We start from the raw sequence: 19,142 nt of genomic DNA, 5'->3' as shown, positions 1-19,142 counted from the left end.
TCTCTGGCGACCAATTGATAAAATCTGCCCCTGTGAGGGCGGGAATAGGGAAATTTATGATTTTTTCGGAGGAGGGACTTCCTTCAGAGTTGCAGTAGGATGGCAGGCAGCTGCTGGGCTGACACGTAACTAAAGTTAAAGGTGCTATGGAGGCCTCGTCGGGGACTTGACGTTTTACTTTTTTTCCACCCATCCCACAAGCGTCTTTGAACCGCGTCGAGAAAAGTTAAAGCGTGCAAAAGGAGGGTGAAACGGAGACGCGAGCGAGGGTCGTCAACCTCGGTTTGAGCCGCGTTTCAGCGGCGCGGAGCGGGACTTTGACGTGAAGTGAGGCGAAAATCTGAGCGGCTACTTTGAAGTCACAGTGGGGAGGGAGAGAGAGAGACGCGTAGGGTGGATGTGGCTGTGCTAAAATAATGCACACGTCGGGAAACTTTAGGGCTTGAACTCGTTTTTTATCCTGCTTGGAAATGCTCGGGGAGTGAGGAGGAAGGAGGTGGGGAGGGGGGGGGACTTGTTCAGTCTTTACCGGGAGGGTTAAAAAAAAAAAAAAAAAAAAAAAGTTGAGTCGGAAGTTTCCAGCGGTAGAGACGGGGTTTTCTCGCGCAGACAGCAGCGGGGAGGGGTGCGGGTCCAACATGGGAAACGGGGTGTGCTCCCGCAGGCAGCGGAGGATCTTCCAGTGTCTCCTGCTGGTCACGGTGGTCTGCGGGATGATGTACGGGGGGATGATATCGTACGAGATGCACAAACAGCTCAAGAGGACGGAGACCATGGCGCTCAAGTACCAGCAACACCAAGAGTCTCTGTCGGCGCAGCTCCAAGGTAAACACGGCGACTTGAGTGTTTGTCTGCGCCTGGCAAAGGTGACGACACCTGTAGGCGTGAGAACTTGTTGTTCCAGACTGCGCACACACGACTGTCAAATGTTTACACCTTTTTAAAACACATTCAAGGACTTAATATGATTCATAACAAATTGTAGGTCAGTTCGGCTTCTAGTTAAACCCTTAAAAACGTCAAAGCTTTCCCCTGTCAACTTAAACAAAATACTCAGTGGGTGGTATTTGAGTGTGTGACAAATCCATGAATGACTCCACTGAAACTGACCTAACTGCACTGTAACTACACTGTACACAAGTGGTGATCCACCCAGAGCCCCTTCTTTTGACCTTTTGACTTTAGTTGGCCTTCTAGTCTTGTGATAAAGCAGGTTATGGTCTGAGCAAAGTGGGCTTTAACACACAACAGAGAGCTCCTTCTGTAGGACAGGTCTTCCTCTTGCATTGGCCTAGTGTAAGACTGAAATTAGACCCCACACACACACACACACCGCCCAGTTTACTGCTGACTAGAGGCTATGACACACACACACACATGCACGCACAGATTAAACGCACACCTGGTTGGAGTCGCTGTGTCCCAAGGCTCACCTAAACAGTAAACAGATTAGTACCTTTTAAAGTCATGGGGGGGTTGGGGCAGACAGAACATCTGTATCTGTCAGCTACAGCTGGAGGGACAGAAGAAGACAGGTGGGCACAGTCACCTTGGTTTTTTTGAGCAAAGGTTTGTTAAATACACCGTTACATAAACTTGTTCTTGAAACCATATAGGGGTGGCTGGATGAAGCACCGCCCTGATATTGTGTGTTGTCCCGCACGTCGCCACAACACAACTAGAGACAAACTGTCTGCACCACTTTTGATTTTATCGTAGCCATGTTGTAGCGTTGTCGACACTTATGCTTTCCAGGTATGTCTTTCATTGAATGTTTCGATCTTAGATATGAAAATAAGAATTTTGTGTGTCAGTTATTTTTTTGGTCCCATGTTTGCAGACGTTACTCCTACGCAAAAAAACATTTTACTGCAGCAGAAAACATCCATAAATAATATATCACCTAAAATCGGGACTGATAGCAGATCCCAATTAGGGCTTCAACGAATGATTATTTTCGTTATCATTTAATGTACTTGATTAATGATTAATGATGTTGGCGATTAAATGTTCCAGCGTAAACTCCTTCAGAAAATGGTGAAAATGGCTACAAGTCGACGTCTTCGAGTTCTTTCTGATGATCAGAATATTAACAGAAAGATATTAACAGCAGATACTCACAACTGAGAAGCTGCGGCTGTGCAACATTGAGTAACTTTGCCTTAAAAAACGACTGAAATAATAATCAAACTAGCTGATGAGCAGTTTTCTGTCTTATTATTATTTTTACAGCATCTCTGGCTTCACTTGTGATAAGATGCCTGCATTGTAAAGATATGCTGGCACAGAGTCACCAGTTATTTACTCTCAATCATGGAACATTATGATTACCAGTAAAAAAAAAAAAAAGACATTTTCATGCTTTGAGATGAAATATGGACTAATCTTTGCCATGTGTGAAAAATAGTGACACACTCACATTAGTAGACCGACAATATATGAATGCTTCTATCTGCCTAACCTCTATCAAAGACTAAACAGTCTGACCTATAGTAACCTTACTGATTTGCTCCCTTCATACAAACGCACACTGCTGCGCTGACAGGATGTGAGGTTTTGTTGTTCCATTATTCCATGAGTTTAAAATGAACCATCGGGCTGAGAGCCTGCTCCTCTGTGGCCTCATCTATTCAGAACAAGGTCTGTGCCCACTTCAGGGCATCTGGACCTGTTCATTTAATGCAGCCTTTGATCCACCTTAACCAGCAGTTATCTCTCCTTATCGTCTAGCAGACCTACCGTGGAGTTACCCTTAACCTCCACTTACCATGTTTGTTAAAGTATACGGATACCCATGGACGTCGGCCTGTGTTTACATGGTATACGCAAGAACTGACCACCTGTTGAATTTGCCAGTGTTAGCTCAGTGTTTTGTTCCTATTTCTAACTTTCTAACTTTGTTCTAACTTCTTTGTTTAATTGCTTAGTTACACCTGCTAATTTCTGTAACGTTAAACTCTCTGTTCATGGGGCCAAGCGGCGTCTTCTCATCTGCCTCCATCGTGTTTACAAAGCAAGGTGTAGGCGTTTTCCCCGCTCAAAGGTGGTTATACCGCATAGCCTGGATCTTCTTCTTTAGTTTGATGACCAGTGGTAACTACCATTTAAGGAGCATTACCTCCGCCTCCTTGTGCTGGAGTGTGGGTTAAATGTTCCTAATTCCACTAGTGGACGCACCCTGATTAATCTGCGTTATTTAAAAAAAAGTTGCGTAATCAAAATGAACGCGTTAATTTGACAGCCCTAGTTTAAACCTAAAACTCAGCTTAACAGAAAAATCTGTCTTGATAGTTATTGGTGGCGGTGGTTAGGGTTTCCAAGTGGGTAGGCTTACAAGATAAATCTTTCACCTCAATTGCATTGAGTTTCTTTTTTTTTAAGACAAAGAAAGGTGGGTCACGGGGACAACTGTCCCACATTTAACAAGATAAAAAGAGCAAACCGTTCACACCACCGCCCCCAAGTGAATATCTGTATCCTCTTACTAGGCTGTTTCTGTTCAGTTTCAGGTCAGCGTTATTTAAATGTATTCCATTTCATTTTTTTGTCAAATCTATTGAGAAACGGAGAGCGTAGCAGTATAATGTGTCAGTTTAAATGAAGTGAGTATTGCTTAACTTGTGCACCGCACCCTTACTTTTATTGTGAAGCGATAGATCATTCAGCCAATCACAAGGCCCGGGCCACTTGATATCCATGGCTGGCTGTTGATTGCTGTGTTTTGTGTCCTATATTTAGAGGCGTGGACCATAGCTTGGGGGCTGTTAGCCAGCTATATTGATTCAGTGTTGCACACTTTAACCACAGGGCTGGCAGTTGTCAGTCATTTAAAAAGATCAACTGGCACTTTGTGGTTATGTGTGTTCTCTGACAAATGTGTCCCCGTGATTTAACACCCGTTCACTCCCTCATACACTCACAGACACGGTATTGTTTATAAGTCATTTGCAAAACGTTAATCAAACGGGTAATTGCAGCCATCTCTAAATGAGCGTTGTGCTGTTTTTTTTTTTTTGCATCGCAGACACTGTTGTCGGCTGCTGTTTGTTGTAGTGAACGCTCTTTCTGAACAGATGGAATGGTTTTCCATCCATGGGGCAAAGGAAAGCTTTTGTTAGAGATGTGCTTTGTCCTGGATTTAACATCGGTTCAGTTTTGTGTTTTTTTTTTTTGGTAATTTTCTTTTTTTACTGTAACCATTAAAAACGTCAGATTTTGTCAGAGACATTCCTAACGGTAACTTGAGATGGAACGACTTGTAATGTTTAAACAAATCAAAGCACACAGGAGAACTCTGCAGCCAGCAGCTCATGTGAATATTCAAGTGTTACGAAAGCAAAATCAAAAGCACACTCTCAAATGTCCAAATTCGTTTTTCAGTTTAAATGAGTTCAAATTTCAGTAAAAAAAAAAAGCCAGCTGAGCTGTGAAAACTCACACCACCCAGCCTGTATCTTCTGAGTAACCTAAAAAAAAATCGTGTCTAGTTTTATGTACCGTATAAGTGTGGGTTTGCTGGGTTTAAAGCTACCTGCGTGGGTTATGTTTAACCAGAAGAAGGTAGACAGAAAGCCACAGGAATCACTGTGACAGATGGAAGCTTAAAAGCCACAATGTGTTTTGGTGGAAGCTTTGCACAAGTTTGCTCACCTTCAAGAGAAAGCTAAAAAATAAAATAAAATGTAACTCGAATCAACTTATGCAGTTACAACGATGAACATAAGAAGTAAGACTGTGCTGTATACATAGCACATGTTCGAGATGAACGCCGTGAGGTAAACAGAAACACTGACTTGTAAATTGAACTAGAAGGCCTTAGCAAAACATTTGCAAACTTTGCTACATATTTGCCTTCTGTGACCTGATATGTGAAGTATCAGTTCAGGGCTTGACCCGCATGTGGAGAAGATTGATTTGTGAGAGTTGGATTACCCATTGAAGTGTTCTGTGTGCAATGTGATACAGCATACTTAAAGTATTTATACAACACCGTGTGCATTATTATAAGAGAATAAGTTCAAATCGTCGTTGAATTGCACCCACTTCTAAATTGAACTATTCCCCTGTGTTTGTTTGTGTGGGAGTGTGAACACGCATACAAAAAAACTCTTCAAACAAACTCTTGGAGCCCAGTTCCCTGTGTTGATAGTATTCACAGTCCACACCACTAGCCAACTCTAACCTCTTCAGTTTTCTCCAAATCTAACCCAGTAAGCCAGTAAAGGTCACCACCATAGAGAGCTCCCTTGTTCTTGCTCTGCTGATGCACTTTAACCACATCGTGAAGGAAATGTTTCATTCGTCTTTGGGGAAACCCGCAAACAATAAACGTCCATTCGTACTGAGGTCTGAATGAGATAAGGACTGGTATAAAATGAATCAGTGTGTGTTTTGGAAGCTCCAGGAATATTGTTGCTTGCTTTCAGGTATAGTAGTCTGTACTGCATCATTAATTTTACAGTGGGAACGTTCATTGATGACTGATAAACAGCAGCACAAAGTGGTTCAGATGTTTGAAGCTGAACACAGCATTAGGAGTATATTGATTTAAGCTGTGTGAAAGACTCCAGGGTAATGTTTTGAGGTTGCAGGTCATGTCATATTAGTATGATTTATAATACGAAGTAAACAACAAATAATTTAGCCTTTTCCGGTTATGTTTTATAAATAGTTGTTTACGTGAAGTGCATTGGTTTTCTGTATGAAATGTACTGGGTAAGTAATTACTTTGCCTTGTAGCACTATTAGTGGGTGTTAATAATTCAAATGCACATTTAAATGACTTTTTTTTTTAGACTGTAGCTTCTTTGTGGCTGTTGCCCTGCTTGTCCATGCTGTCCCCCAGAGAGAGGGTGTGTGTGTGTGTGTGTGTGTGTGTGTGTGTGTGTGTGTGTGTGTGTGTGTGTGTGTGTGTGTGTGTGTGTGTTGAGAGGCCTGAACTGAGCTGAGCTACGAGCAGCATGGCCTCATCCTTGGCATTTCTAACTGTTCTCACTGCTGAGAGCATACAGAGCCTCGATCAAGCCGAATAAGACCTCCCTAATCTCATGTAGCTGCACATCCATCCTATTTTCATCGGTAAGGAGGTGTAAAGAAATTCATACAGTCAATTCAAATATCAAAACCAAGGAATTTGGAAAGACACTTTTATTCGTTTTTACAAGAAACAGATGTATGATGCAAAGTTATGAACTTTAGGCCACTGTCAGACAGGGACAGGCAAACCGGTGGTGGTGGTAAACTTCTTCGTGTCACTATTTTGCGGCGTAAATTGCGAGTCAGTCTCAGATTTAGAAATTAGGGTACATCAAATAAACAAAGCAAGATCACACACAGTTAGATTATCAGAGTTTAGTCCATGAATCCACCTGGATAGTCTCTGCTTCAGGCTGTCTGTGGAGGTTTGACTGATCAGAGAGCCTGATTGGGGCTCCGTTTTCCCAAAAGTTGAGTCTGGCTTAATTTAACTTCTCTCCTGGACACGCCTGCATTGCATGCTGCCGGTGTGGAAACGCACGCCCCCCACTGAAATGAATTGAAAAACGCCGCCGCTGTCTAGTTTGCCTGTCCCTGTCTGAACACCGACTAATACGAGCAATTGTACAACTTATTGCCGACACTGTGTACTGGTGAAGGCAGCATGTTGTTAGCAATGGGACTTGATGTTGTTAGCAATGTGACTTGATGTTGTTAGCAATGTGACTTGATGTTGTTAGCAATGGGACTTGATGTTGTTAGCAATTGGACTTGATGTTGTCACCAATGTGACTTGATGTTTTTAGCAATTGGACTTGATGTTGTTAGCAATTGGACTTGATGTTGTTACCAATGTGACTTGATGTTGTTAGCAATGGGACCAAGATATTGCATGGACTGCACAGCAACAAGGCTGCAGCTAACGATCGGTTAATCTGACAATTAATTGTTTGGCCTGTATCCATCCAATTGTTTGGCATGTCTCAGAATCCAAGGTGCTGTTTTTTAAATGTCAGTTAAACATTGTCATATAAACTGAATTTAATGCCATCTTGCATGAAAAATGTAACAACTAATCAATTAGCAACATATAAATTATTTGTCTGTCAATCAATTTGTCAACTACTCTGTGCAGCTGTATTGACAAGAATCTAATTTCTCTCCTCTCTGAATTTGATTTTTTAAAATTTGTCATTCAGTCTTTTGTACTTGCCAGCGCGGACAGATGGAAAGGGTTATTGTACTTGTCTGTCATCTTCATTACATGGAACATTAAATGCAACACCATGTCTGTGTATGATGTCACCAAGGGAAAGCATATACAAAAATAAGAGCGATCCTAAAATTAAACCCTGGGGCACTCCATATGTCATCGGCGTTAAAGAGGAGAGACTGTCACAAAAACATACAGTCTGACAAATATGTTGAAAACGCTGCAAGACTGTATACAATATACCAACCCACTGCTGAAGTCTGTTTATCAAGACGCTATTACCCACTGTGTCAAAAGTTGCATTTAAGCCAAGTAAAATTCCCCAGGACTAGAGGAGGGATTCAAATGGAAAAACAACGTGCCCTAGTTGTAACGGAAATTGAGGTGAAATAGGACAGGAAAAGTGTGTAAAGGAAACAGGAATGGAAATGTTGGACCTGATACTTTTTTAATTTTGTGAAAAGGTCTGAAAACAATGATCGCTTAGTGAGTATAACCTATTAAATGTAGCTGAGTCACCCGTTCAGTGCTTGTTACCGGTAATTAAATCTCTCACGTTCTTAACAAGCTTATTATGTGATGTTAACAGTGTCTTCGTCGGATTAGAGTGCACTGGAAGTCCCACCTCCCACGGTGCTTCAGTCTTTGTTTTATGTATCTAGAGCGGAGGTACAGAGATAATTTATTTATTTGTTTATTTGTAAATCATATCAGCAGAACAGTTTCAGAGACAGTGGCAGAAAACAGAAACACAGCTGCCTTTTCATAAAGATTGCGAAAACTGTTTTTGATTTGCACTTTCAGTCTGGAATACGATCTGACAAACAAATTGAGAAACAATACAAGCGAAAACAAGCACTTCAAAACTCAGAGCAGTCTTCTCTGAGTAGTTATAGGTTGGCATTAAAAACACTCATTAAAAACAATTGCTAAACCTCCCCCAGCAACCGTCACCAAACTGTAACCATATTAATGTTGAGTACAGGAATACAATCTGAGCTCAAATAATGAAAACATTCAATGTTTTGTTTGCGATGGAGCTCACATTGAGAAGGCCAAACTCAGTTCAGAAAGTTGTTTTCTGCCAGATGAAATGAGAAAGAAATGTTCCTATCTTATCAGAGCATAAAATTGTTCCATTAAATAACCACCAAGCTATTTTTTTATTAGTTTATGTAACCATTACCTTACTAAACCTTAGCAGCAAGTCTGTGTTTCATTCTCTTTCTTTCAGTGTGTGTTTCCTTGACTGTCTCTTTGCCTTCAGTCTCCCATGGTTTGTCTATTTATCTTTGCCCTCCTTATTTGCGCTTGTCTCATCTGTGGAAGAGTTCGTCTGTTTCACTCTCCTTTTCTTTTTTCCCCCTGCTCATTCTCTGTTCCTACAGTCACTTCCCTCTCCAACACTCTCTTACCATTTACACTCGGTTTTGTCATCCTCGTGAAATTATTAGAAGACGTAGTGTATCTAGCAGTTTATCCTGGAGTCTGTTGAGTTGGCATTTAGAAGGAGGAACAGCCACATCATCAGCTCGACCGCCCAGCCCCCAACCCGAGGTGGGAGAGGTAGAGAGAACATGTAAGAAAGAAGGGATGACTTAGTGTTCACAGACCCGGGATTTTTCTTTTTTTTCTTTTCTTTTTTTAAAGATGGGTGAGTCAGAGGCTGGCTCAAAGGACTAGTGGCAGAATACTTGGTATTTAAATCGTGACATTAGAGTGCGTCACATTTGTGTGAGGGAAGCTATTGGGATTAGGAAGATTTTTTTTTTTTTACCGTATTGCCACTGACACAAATTAAGGCAATCAATATCCAAAACAAAATCATCTTGAGATTGGGCTTCACTTGATATACATGCATATATACATAAAATAACACCATACGGAGCAACTATACAGCATACATCTACAAGTATTTATAACATAACAAGCAGACGGTTGCTAACGAAGGTTGCCAGTACCTGATGTCCGTCTCTTTTCAAACTAATTATAATTGTAGTTGGACAGTGGTTTCTTTTTGTAAGAATTGAATGACAATGTGAGGCTTTGGCTTTATCCAATTAATAGGAACTACTTTTCTTGAAACTATGAACAAAATACGCAGCAAAATAAACAGGTGTTTATGTCCAATTAGATAATTATCAAATCTAGGGGTATTCAGAATTTTCTCCATTTCTTCTGTGAGGGTTTTTCAAAATGTATCAATGGTCACATGATACTTTTCAATTCACATGCAAATGTTTGCATACCATTTACATGTGCCCTAGACACACTCTAATCTAATATTTGCTGTTTGTTAGTTGCTCCTTCCGCCCTTCTGTCCGAGTAATATACAAAGACACAGTCTTCTACAGTAGGAACTTCACTCGTTAGAGGGCTCATTAAGGACGCTTCGTTTGAAAGTATGAAAGCAACCGAGACATTTTGACAATCAAGGATCTCCAGCGTGCAAAACCTGCCATTACTCACTCATTTGTTGTAATGTTTGTGTGTCTTACTATCTGTTGCATCGGCTTCAGAATACGGTGTCACTCTGTTTTCATCTCTGTTTGCTACAATGACCCTAATTCCCCACAGGGATTCAATCCATTTCATTGGATTTCATCTTGAATCTGATAAAGGTTAAATCAAAATAAACAGAAGAAGAAGAACAATCTGTGTGACAGACAGAGAGTGTGTGGAGTTTGGAGAACAGCTGGAGAGATTAGAAGTGAGTGTAAGAGCTAAAAGCAGGATCTCAGTTCAAATAAGGAAATATACAAGAGCTTTCAGGTTATAAGGGAAGACTTATGTTCAGATTATTTACCATCAATCAAAACTCCCTTTTAATTCATTTTATTTTCTCCATGTTGAATGATAAACAGCCTGAAACACAGCAGTGGTATTTTTAAACACCTTTGGACCACCAGTCTTGTGAGGAATACCACAGCTTCCTGCAGATGGCGGAGCTGTCGTGGACAAAGATCACAGTCTGGATGAATAAATATCACACCTTGCTCTCATATCAACCATGAAATACACATCCGCTTTCTGTCTGCTTATCTAAAAGCCACTGTTTAAGTCTTTGTGAGTGCATATGTTTGGTGCAGTGCAGTGTACATATTTGTGCTACAGCTCTCTTTTTTTTTGTTTAGTTTACCTTCCACCTGGCTCAGTTTACAGTTTACTAATCCTGTCTCTCTCTCTCTCTTCTTTTTTTTTTTTATCATCAGTGGTGTACGAGCATCGCTCCAGGTTAGAGAAGTCTCTTCAGAAGGAGAGGTTAGAGCACAAAAAGGCCAAAGAAGGTGAGAAAAAACACACCTACGCTCAATTCTGACTCTTGAAGGGTATATCTGCAGTCAAAGGAGCTGCGGGAAATTCCTCTTATTCCCAGACATCAGGCGGTAGAACAAATATTAGCGTTAAAGTATACTGTAATGACGAGTATCTGCCCACCACCTGCAGCATCACACAAGTATAAAACCGTATGCATATTTTTTTGATCAACAACATAGTGATGTGTGAGAAGACTTTGAGTTCAGGGACCGTGTGTCATTTTTGAGAATGGAACTGCTAGAACTCATTCTTATGTAGTAAGTAAATGATTATTAAAGTTATAAAGTGTTATACCCTTTCTTCATCAAAATAAAATCATTCCTCAACAATTTTCATCACATTGGTAAAAAAAAAAAAAGAAAATTCAACATATAAAAAAGGTTTGACCTGTGCTGTCAATCTTTTCTAGATTATCTGGTTTATAAACTGGAAGCGCAACAGTCGCTCAACAAGGAGAAGGTATGTTTCCACATATATATCCAACTGCTATGACTATGAAGTATCATCCTTTAAAAAAAACCTTGCATAAACAGTGTAATCTGTCTTTTATCATCTGTCCTTCGTGTTTTTCTGTGTACATGATTTGTTTGTTGATTTGTGAAGTGCTTTGCAGCGTGACTACTGTGCCTTTACACAAATCCTGCCGCTACAGCTATTAAATACAATTTATCTCTTCACTGTTATCTTTTGTAACGGCACCTTTTGAACCTGAACGACAAAGTCACTAGTTTAATTTTGTTGTTGTTGTTTTTATGCTCAAACAGCAAGACTCCAGCAGCAGATTCAATTCTCTACAAGTGCAACATCAGATGCTAAAGGTAGATCGTTATAACGCCCTCACAAACACAAACACATTCTCACCCTGTAGGTTTCATTATTTTTATCGTTAACACAGACACAGATGTCCTCGTATTTGAGCCTCTTCCTTCCTTCCGTCTGTTTTCACTCTCTCTGACCATACCACTCTACATCCTTCCTCTCTGTGGCCAAACAGTTCATGCGTGTGTGTCACTTCATGAATATATACTTGTTTGTAATGAACAAATAAAACATAGACCACATAATGACAATCTTTCCTTTGTCTTCCCTTTCAGAACCAGCACGATGACCTGAAGAAACAGTATTACGAGCTGCAGGACCAGCACAAAGCCCAGGGCGAGGACCACGGCCGCCTGCTGGATGAACACAGGGACCGCTACGAGAAACTGCAGCAAGTCAAAGAGGTGGAAGTCACCCATCTCAAAGGTACTGCTGAACACACACACACACACACACACACACTGTTGTACATACTGTATTTGAACACATAGTCATGTACTGGTGTCGCCTTTAAACATTCTTTGTCTCCATCTTCTGACTTAATAAAATACTGCATGTGTGAAGCCAAGGATATAAGTACTTCATGTCCGGACTTTTAAGACTGTTCAGCAAGTAGTTAATCTGTCGTCTGCTTTAAGTCTTGTTGCTTAAAATCACTTATTTATAATCATAACTATATGGCCCGAGCAGGGACATGAACTGACGAGTGGACAAAGGGTAATGTGTTTGCTGTTTGTGATGGCAGATACTGTATATAACCTAAGGGAGGAAAATAAACAGCTGAGGAAAGCCCACCATGACATTCACACACAGCTACAGGATGCACAGGTGAGACTAAATCTGCACTATGTTTTTTTTCTTTTCTCCTCTTTGTCATCAACTTCCTTTTTGAGTGAAAAGTCATAAAACGACATAAAAAGCATCGGACACACTTGAAAATGCAAAAATACAAGTTTTTCTTATCCTTAATTTTGTCTTAAAAGATTTACATCAGGTACTGAAAACCAAATGGTTCACTCGTGCTGTTCTGTTCTGCACTCAGGTTCAGCATCAGGACCTGAAAGCTGCCCACAACCAGCTCGCACTGACACTGGAAGACCACAAGAGTGCGCTGGCTGCAGCTCAGGTAGGACAGCTGCACAGAGATGCAGTCTCATTGTTTACTCCAGTCAGCGGATTGATGCTGAACGGCTGAAGTATTTTGGTCACATATGTTGAGTTGCCTGAAGGTCATGAAAGACTCTAGGGGATATTTTGACATCTAGCTGATATAAAGACGGAAGCTGAAATGAGAATAGGTTTGTCTTTTTAGTAAATTAGTAGTGAAACGACAAAGTAAAACTACAGTGTTTAATTGAGTTAAACAGCCCGGTGATGTGGAGTGCATCTAAATCAACCCTCTCTTTAGCTCTGCAGTCCTCTCAGCCTTACTTTAATCTTTACTTTAACCTTCTCAGTCAGGCAGAAAACATGTTTGTTGCAGCGGACTGTATAATTCTCCATAGAGAAGAAAAATACAATGCCAGAGGTGTTGCTTGGTTTTTGGATAATTAAATGATGTTGCTGTTTCTCCCTGAGACTGACCTTTTTGAAAAGGCTGAACATACAGTTCTCTGCTGATTCTTTTGAAATGCTTTCCTTCTTTTGCTGTCTGCACTGATGCATAATCACTCACTCTCCTCTCTATCGCTCTCTCTTCCTATTTCTGTCCGTCTCCATTTGCTAATTTATTTTAAAGCCTGTCCTGTTTCCCCATCAGTGCTTCTGCTCGGATGTGCACACACACACATACACACATCCATACACGCAATTCTTTCCTTCACTCCAGGGGGTTTGGTTTAGTTGGGGGGGCTGTCAGAGCAGCGCATCTAAAACACGTTCCAGCCAATCAGCTAGAAACATATAATGGAGGGCCAAAGATAGGAGCAAACAAGAATTCAACCCACTGGCAAGGTTAGAAATTGTGTATGTATAATGGTTGGTGTCATTTAATGGTGTACTGGTCTAAATCGAACAGTGAATTTGAAGAGAAATGTGCTCAAATGTTCTGCTAGATGAATTTCGACTTTTCCAGATGCAGGCGATTCGGCTCCAGGGATGGTCTGTTGAACGGTCCACTACTCTTGCTCATACTGAAATAGCTTAACGACTGTTTGATGAATTGGCACAGATATCCACAGTGAATCATCATGACTTTGGTGTTCCTCTTGATGCTATTATCAGGTTAAAAGTTTGAATCTGTCGCATTTGTCTATGAACAAATACCTGCAAAACTTATAACATACCCATCAGCCTCAGCTGTACGTTATTTGTCTTTTCATTCATCACTTTTCTGTCTGTAGTACTGAAAACTGTCAAAGTGAGGTACTAACAACATCCAACCTCGGGCACAAGTCCCACATTAAAGGATCTTTCTCTCTTATCCTTCCTGCGGTTGTGTTTGTTCCCTTTAGGCGCAGGTGGATGAATACAAACAGCTGAAGGAGTCCCTGAACAGGGCACCCAGTCAGAGACAGCCTGAACAAAACCCTGCCCCTCAGCAGCCGCAAGCAGCTGCCATAGCGCCCGAGTCCCATGTTCATGAAGCCAGACAGCAAGACACAATACCGGTGCAGACGCACAAAGAGGAGCCCGCAGCCCATGAGGAAGAACGCCAGCACACTGAGTCCAAAGTAACGTGGTATTCTTTTGGGATCCTTTTTTATTAACTAGACAAATACTGTCAATATCAAAAGGCAGAAATCTAATTACTCCTTTGTCCTCAGTTGAACCATCAAGAGGAGGAGGTGCATGCCCAGTCACAGCACACCTTATCAGACAAAGAGGAGGACAGAGAGGGAGAGGCCGAAAGGAGGAGGGAGCTGGCGGAAGAGGAGATGGCTCAAGCGGGACAGCCACAGAAGCTGGAAGAGGATCCGGACCAACCACTTGATGAGATGCAGGAGGAAGAGGAGGAGCCAGAACCGGAACAGCCCGACGAGAACGCCCTGGACCAACAGAGACAACAGATACAACCGGTCAGCTATGGTCGAGGCAGCTCAGTCTTATCTAAAGAGGGTTGAAACCGGCTTCAGTTTCCTGTATCTCATTTGACTTTCACTATTTAACTAGGTTTCTCGTTTAAAACTTACATTGTTGTTTAGATTTGTGTCCCTGAACATCACAAAACTTCAGATTGGTCAAACGTGTCCTTGTTAAATTGTAGGCACAGCTATTGCACCAATTAAAGTGCTAATCATCTAGCTTTAATCCCAGAGGAACGAGAATAAATTACAACCTTCCCTCAGTGTTTACCTCGTTGGTTAATGATAGTTTGCTCATTATATGTATTGCTCATTGTTCTATGCTGTCGTTTTCATCTATTAAACTTCCCCAAAGGACGTTTATGTCTCAAATTAGCAACAATTCTGTGCGTGTGTTATTTGTTTTGCTTCCTCTACACATCGTTCCTTTTTTAAAAATCCACTCGTCCTCTCAAAAGGGTCCCCATCATGACACCCAGCTGCAGCACGAGGCGCACGCACAGGCGGGACATGTGAAGTCGGCCTACGAGCAGCAGCAGGAGCAGCAGCGCCTGGAGGCTCAACGGGCCGAGGAGCGCAGGCAGATCCAGATGCACCAGGAGGCCCTGAAGGCCCAGAGAGACAGGGTGCTGAAGGAGAGGGAACAGAAGATGAAGGAGCAGCAGGAGAGGGAGCAGCAGCATCACAAGGAGGCCGACAGACGGGAGCAGATGCTGAGAGAGGAGCACCAAAGGTCAGACTTTGAAAGTGATTTAAAATCAGAAGGACGAGGTAAAAAGCAATTTGATTTGTCCTGTTCAGAACTTCAAGACCTAAGTTGTACTGTCATTGCTGTTATCAGGAAGAGGGCCCAGTATGAAAATATGGACAATGATATTGTCCAAGGAGAAGATGAACGCCACACTGACGATGAAGAAGGTGAGATAAATGCCACATAAAAAGAAACTCTGGATCAACAGTCAGATACTAAACGCTGATTATTAACAGATATAAGCTGACATATGTCGTGTGTGTGTTAACAGAGAGAGATGTTCATATGTTACACGAGGAGGAGGAGGAGAAACAAGGAGTGGATCACAGAGTGCCTCCACATCAGGTGACAGTCTCTCCACTCCGCTCACTCCATCTGTTCACACACATTGTCCTCATCATCCGTCGATCCTCTCGGCTCATTCACTCACTCAACATTCACACCGCCGTATCGTGTGTCATACGTCCATCCATCCAGAAATCACTTCTTTCATCCTCCCTGCCCACTGTCCCACGCTGGCACATTTATCTTCCACTTGTCAGTTAACCCCAGTGATGTATTATGTCTCCTGAATACCAATAAGGCCGTTAATACAACATTAGAGTACGGTCACTGTCACGTTCGTTTTTATTCTTCCGAACTCGTTCAGTTAATAATCCTCCATACTCATTTGCGTTATTTCACTATGATCGGCAGGGCGGCGTAGACGGTGAGCTGGACCCCGAGGACGATCCCAACAACCAGGGCGAGGACGAGTTTGAAGAGGCCGAGGATGAGCGGCCGCAGCACAGGGTCGGGGAAGAGGAAGAGGAGGCGGTGGAGGAGGAAGAGGAGCCGGCAGTGCCGGCCCAGCACATAGACACGCACCACGGCCCTGAACAACCTGCCGTGGAGGAGGAACTGGTGGTGAGTAAAAGGGTCGGACAATGACAACAGATTACAGCAAGAGGGAGAGCTGAGTGCTGACCTAGAAAAGTGATTAAAGGTTGTGATGGAAAAGAGAAACTGCTCAGGTTGTCATGATGAAACCGAAACTTACTGAAACCTCAGGATCTTGGGAAAATAAATGAACTTTAGGTGTTTGAACTTTAATTTGTGTGTGTGTGTGTGTGTGTGTTCAGATGGCTGGAAACCCGGATCAACAGGAAGATACGCTGGACGACCAGTATCAGGAGGAAGTAGAGGATGAGGTGTGTAACAGCTCTGACGCATTAGAAACAAATATGCAGAGCATGTCTCCTGTTGATCCGCTGTGTGTGACTCTTTTGTCTCGTTATCGCCGTCCTGAAGGCTCAGGAGGACATAGCTGGCGGGCAGAAGCGAGAGGAGGAGGAGGTGGAGGAGGAGGATCCATATAATGAGGAGAACATAGAACAGGTGGGTTCTTGTGGAGGGAACCAGAGTCAGAGGAATTCTTTATTCCAACAACTTGATATATTTACCTTCAAGGTGTCGGGCATTTCTACAGCTTTACATTTGAATCTGTTCCTGTCCCAGCTTCTAAATAACATCAAACCCTGACACAGATACAGCAGAAAACACTTGTTCTACACAGTAAAAAAAATGCTTTGATATCACATCCAGAAAATAATGTTTATAACACTGACGTGATGGCCGTGTTGGTTACACAGGGATGAGATTGTGTGTGCGCATGGCTCTCTCTTGGCAATGTAACTTTAAACCTTGCTTGTGCGTGTTCTGGTAAATGAGGCAGATCAGGTGTTGAGTCTGTCGGGGGTTCAGGTTTCCACCTGGGTTTAGTTTATTTAATTTGTCCCAAGAGGAAATCTGTTTGAATGGGAGACGCTCATACACATTTTTCTCACTTTATAGTCTATGAAAGTTAGTACAGTATATTTACTGCTCTTGTTTACACCGCGCTTTAAAATTGGCGCCATGGTCCGCTGGTTGCTCTTGATAAGAGGTCATTTTTAGGAAGTGATACGATCTCCAGCGCAGTAGAGTAATGTACAAACATTCTGATAAACCAGCAGCCCAGTTTGCTGAAGTGTCCTTGAGCAAGACATTTGACTCGCTCCAACTCTCTGCTCTGTAACTGACCCTGACTGCTGACCTCCTTGGAGACTGACGATAACTTATTTATAGTCCCTGTTTGCATTTTTGCTGTACATTTATTTTTGTTCTTGTGCTGAATCATTAGTCTGTAAGGTCCTTTTGTCGCCCGACTTCTTTTACTGCTGCGTGTTTTATACTCAGTCACCTAATGAGTGGACATACTTATGTTTCTCTGTAATTTGAGCTCAGCTGAGCTTTCACTCCATTCAGCTTCATCGATTCACTGCTGTACAGTTGTTCTGGCAGAAGTATATCAGTTGAACCTTTTTATACGAGTGTCTCTTCTTCCATTAATTCGCAACAGAATTCAAATCCTGTATTACAGTCCTACACACAGATAAGCAGAAGAAAGATGCTTGTATGTGAACAGCGTTACAGAGTCACAAACCGTAACTAAACATATTTTTGAATGTTTGTTTTTTTTTAATCTAAGAAAAGTTAGCCATGCTATTGTTCTGCTTACACACTTAGTTGTTTCTACTCCTGATCAACAATGGCATGAAATCATTAGTTAGAAACAAAACAAAAAATGTGTCATGAATACCCGTAAATGTCTAAAATGATCATCTTTAGTGGAAGAATATCCAAAATATGACACTAAGTAGTCCCGTTGTCTGCTTGTGATTTTGCTCCAGGATGAAGTAAAAAACCAGGAGGGACCAAAACCAGAGGGGGACCACAGGAAAGAGGGCGAGAATAACGAGGAAGACAATTACGAAGAGGAAGAAGAGGAAGCAGAGGAGGAAACTGCTGGTCGAGGCAAGGGAACCAATCGGAGGGCAGAGATGTAAGACGGACTTTTGCGGACTTTCGACCAGTTGCAGTGCCTTTTCGGCTGCCCACAGAGCCTATCAGGTCTTTCTTTCCCTTGTTTCCCAAAGGAATAAAACCAGCCATTCATTTAAAATTCCAATTAGAAAAATTGGGATACTATGCCTGGAAGATGGGATGTCGTTCGAAACACTGTGAGGATGGAACTGAGCAGCTTACACTGTGGAAATGGACAAGAATTTGTTGGGCAGAAATGGGACGTATACTGTAGTTTTTTTGTTTTTTTTTTGTTTTGTTTCATTTTTTATTCATTCATGCTTTTGTCTACTCGCACGTCTGCCTGATTGCCTGATCTGTTTTTAACAGCAGACAGGCAAGAGAATGTATTTTCATCATGTGCTGTCTTTGAGTATGTATAAAGAAAGCAAAGATAAATTATGTTATTCTGAGGTCCTCATGCTCAAGCCTTTATATGTATGTTTTATGCAAACAGTTGTATTCTTTGTAGAGTTCAAATTTACATCTCGTCATTCCAATCGATCGAGTCGTTTTCTGTTATTTATTGTTGATTGTAACAATTCTGACAATCGTAAAGAGGTGCGACATTTCTTTTTATTTCCCCAGACTGAACTAGTTAGTTTCACAGCGGCTTTTACCAACGTCTTGATGCTCTAACACAGGAGTATTTTCACTGGATATTTCTGCAAATGCCGGTCTTTTAGGTCATTTTACACTCATAAAGCAAAGCATTTCAATAGGACAGAAGAGATGAGCATGCCAGTTAGTGCTGAACCTCTTGCATATTGCTTCAGCACAGCCTTAAATCGAGGGCTGATTCATGTCGACTGCTGGTGTGAATTAAATTCACAAACTTTAGTTACTGTACAATGTACGGTAAAAAATACATGCTGACAATTTGTACATTTTTCCACCAGTTATATTTGATACAAAAACGTGGGATTCCGATTGTATTGAACCACATTTGTCATCTGAATGTTGTGCGTGGAATAAAGAGGTCAAAGAATTTCAGGTCACAGGGATTGTGTTGTCTGATTCTTTACTGTCACCTTTTCAAAGACGTTATTTCTGTCTCCAGTGGAGGTTCAGTGTGTTATGTAGTGGTAACTTAAAACATTAAGCCTGTAGAGCTTGAGAGCAACGCAAGAGGAAAAAGTAAAAGTTTATATATGTCATG

General features: G+C 41.7%; 1 protein-coding gene across 1 annotated transcript; it reads left to right on the top strand.

Moving 5' to 3' along the window:
• Positions 1-525: 525 nt before the first annotated feature.
• golim4a (golgi integral membrane protein 4a) lies at positions 526-18,987 on the top strand. Its single transcript, XM_019278584.2, has 16 exons — positions 526-825; positions 10,402-10,476; positions 10,917-10,966; positions 11,272-11,325; positions 11,602-11,752; positions 12,072-12,154; positions 12,369-12,452; positions 13,780-13,998; positions 14,092-14,343; positions 14,808-15,082; positions 15,191-15,267; positions 15,372-15,445; positions 15,797-16,006; positions 16,222-16,290; positions 16,391-16,477; positions 17,812-18,987. The coding sequence occupies exons 1-16, from the start codon at positions 639-641 to the stop codon at positions 17,965-17,967; spliced, it is 2,103 nt and encodes a 700-aa protein (XP_019134129.2). The 5' UTR covers positions 526-638; the 3' UTR covers positions 17,968-18,987.
• Positions 18,988-19,142: the final 155 nt, after the last annotated feature.

Source organism: Larimichthys crocea, chromosome VII, assembly GCF_000972845.2.
Source record: "Larimichthys crocea isolate SSNF chromosome VII, L_crocea_2.0, whole genome shotgun sequence".
NCBI classification, from domain to species: Eukaryota; Metazoa; Chordata; class Actinopteri; family Sciaenidae; genus Larimichthys; species Larimichthys crocea.
Note: the sequence above shows the minus strand (reverse complement) of the source record. Positions and strands in the feature narration are given on the sequence as shown.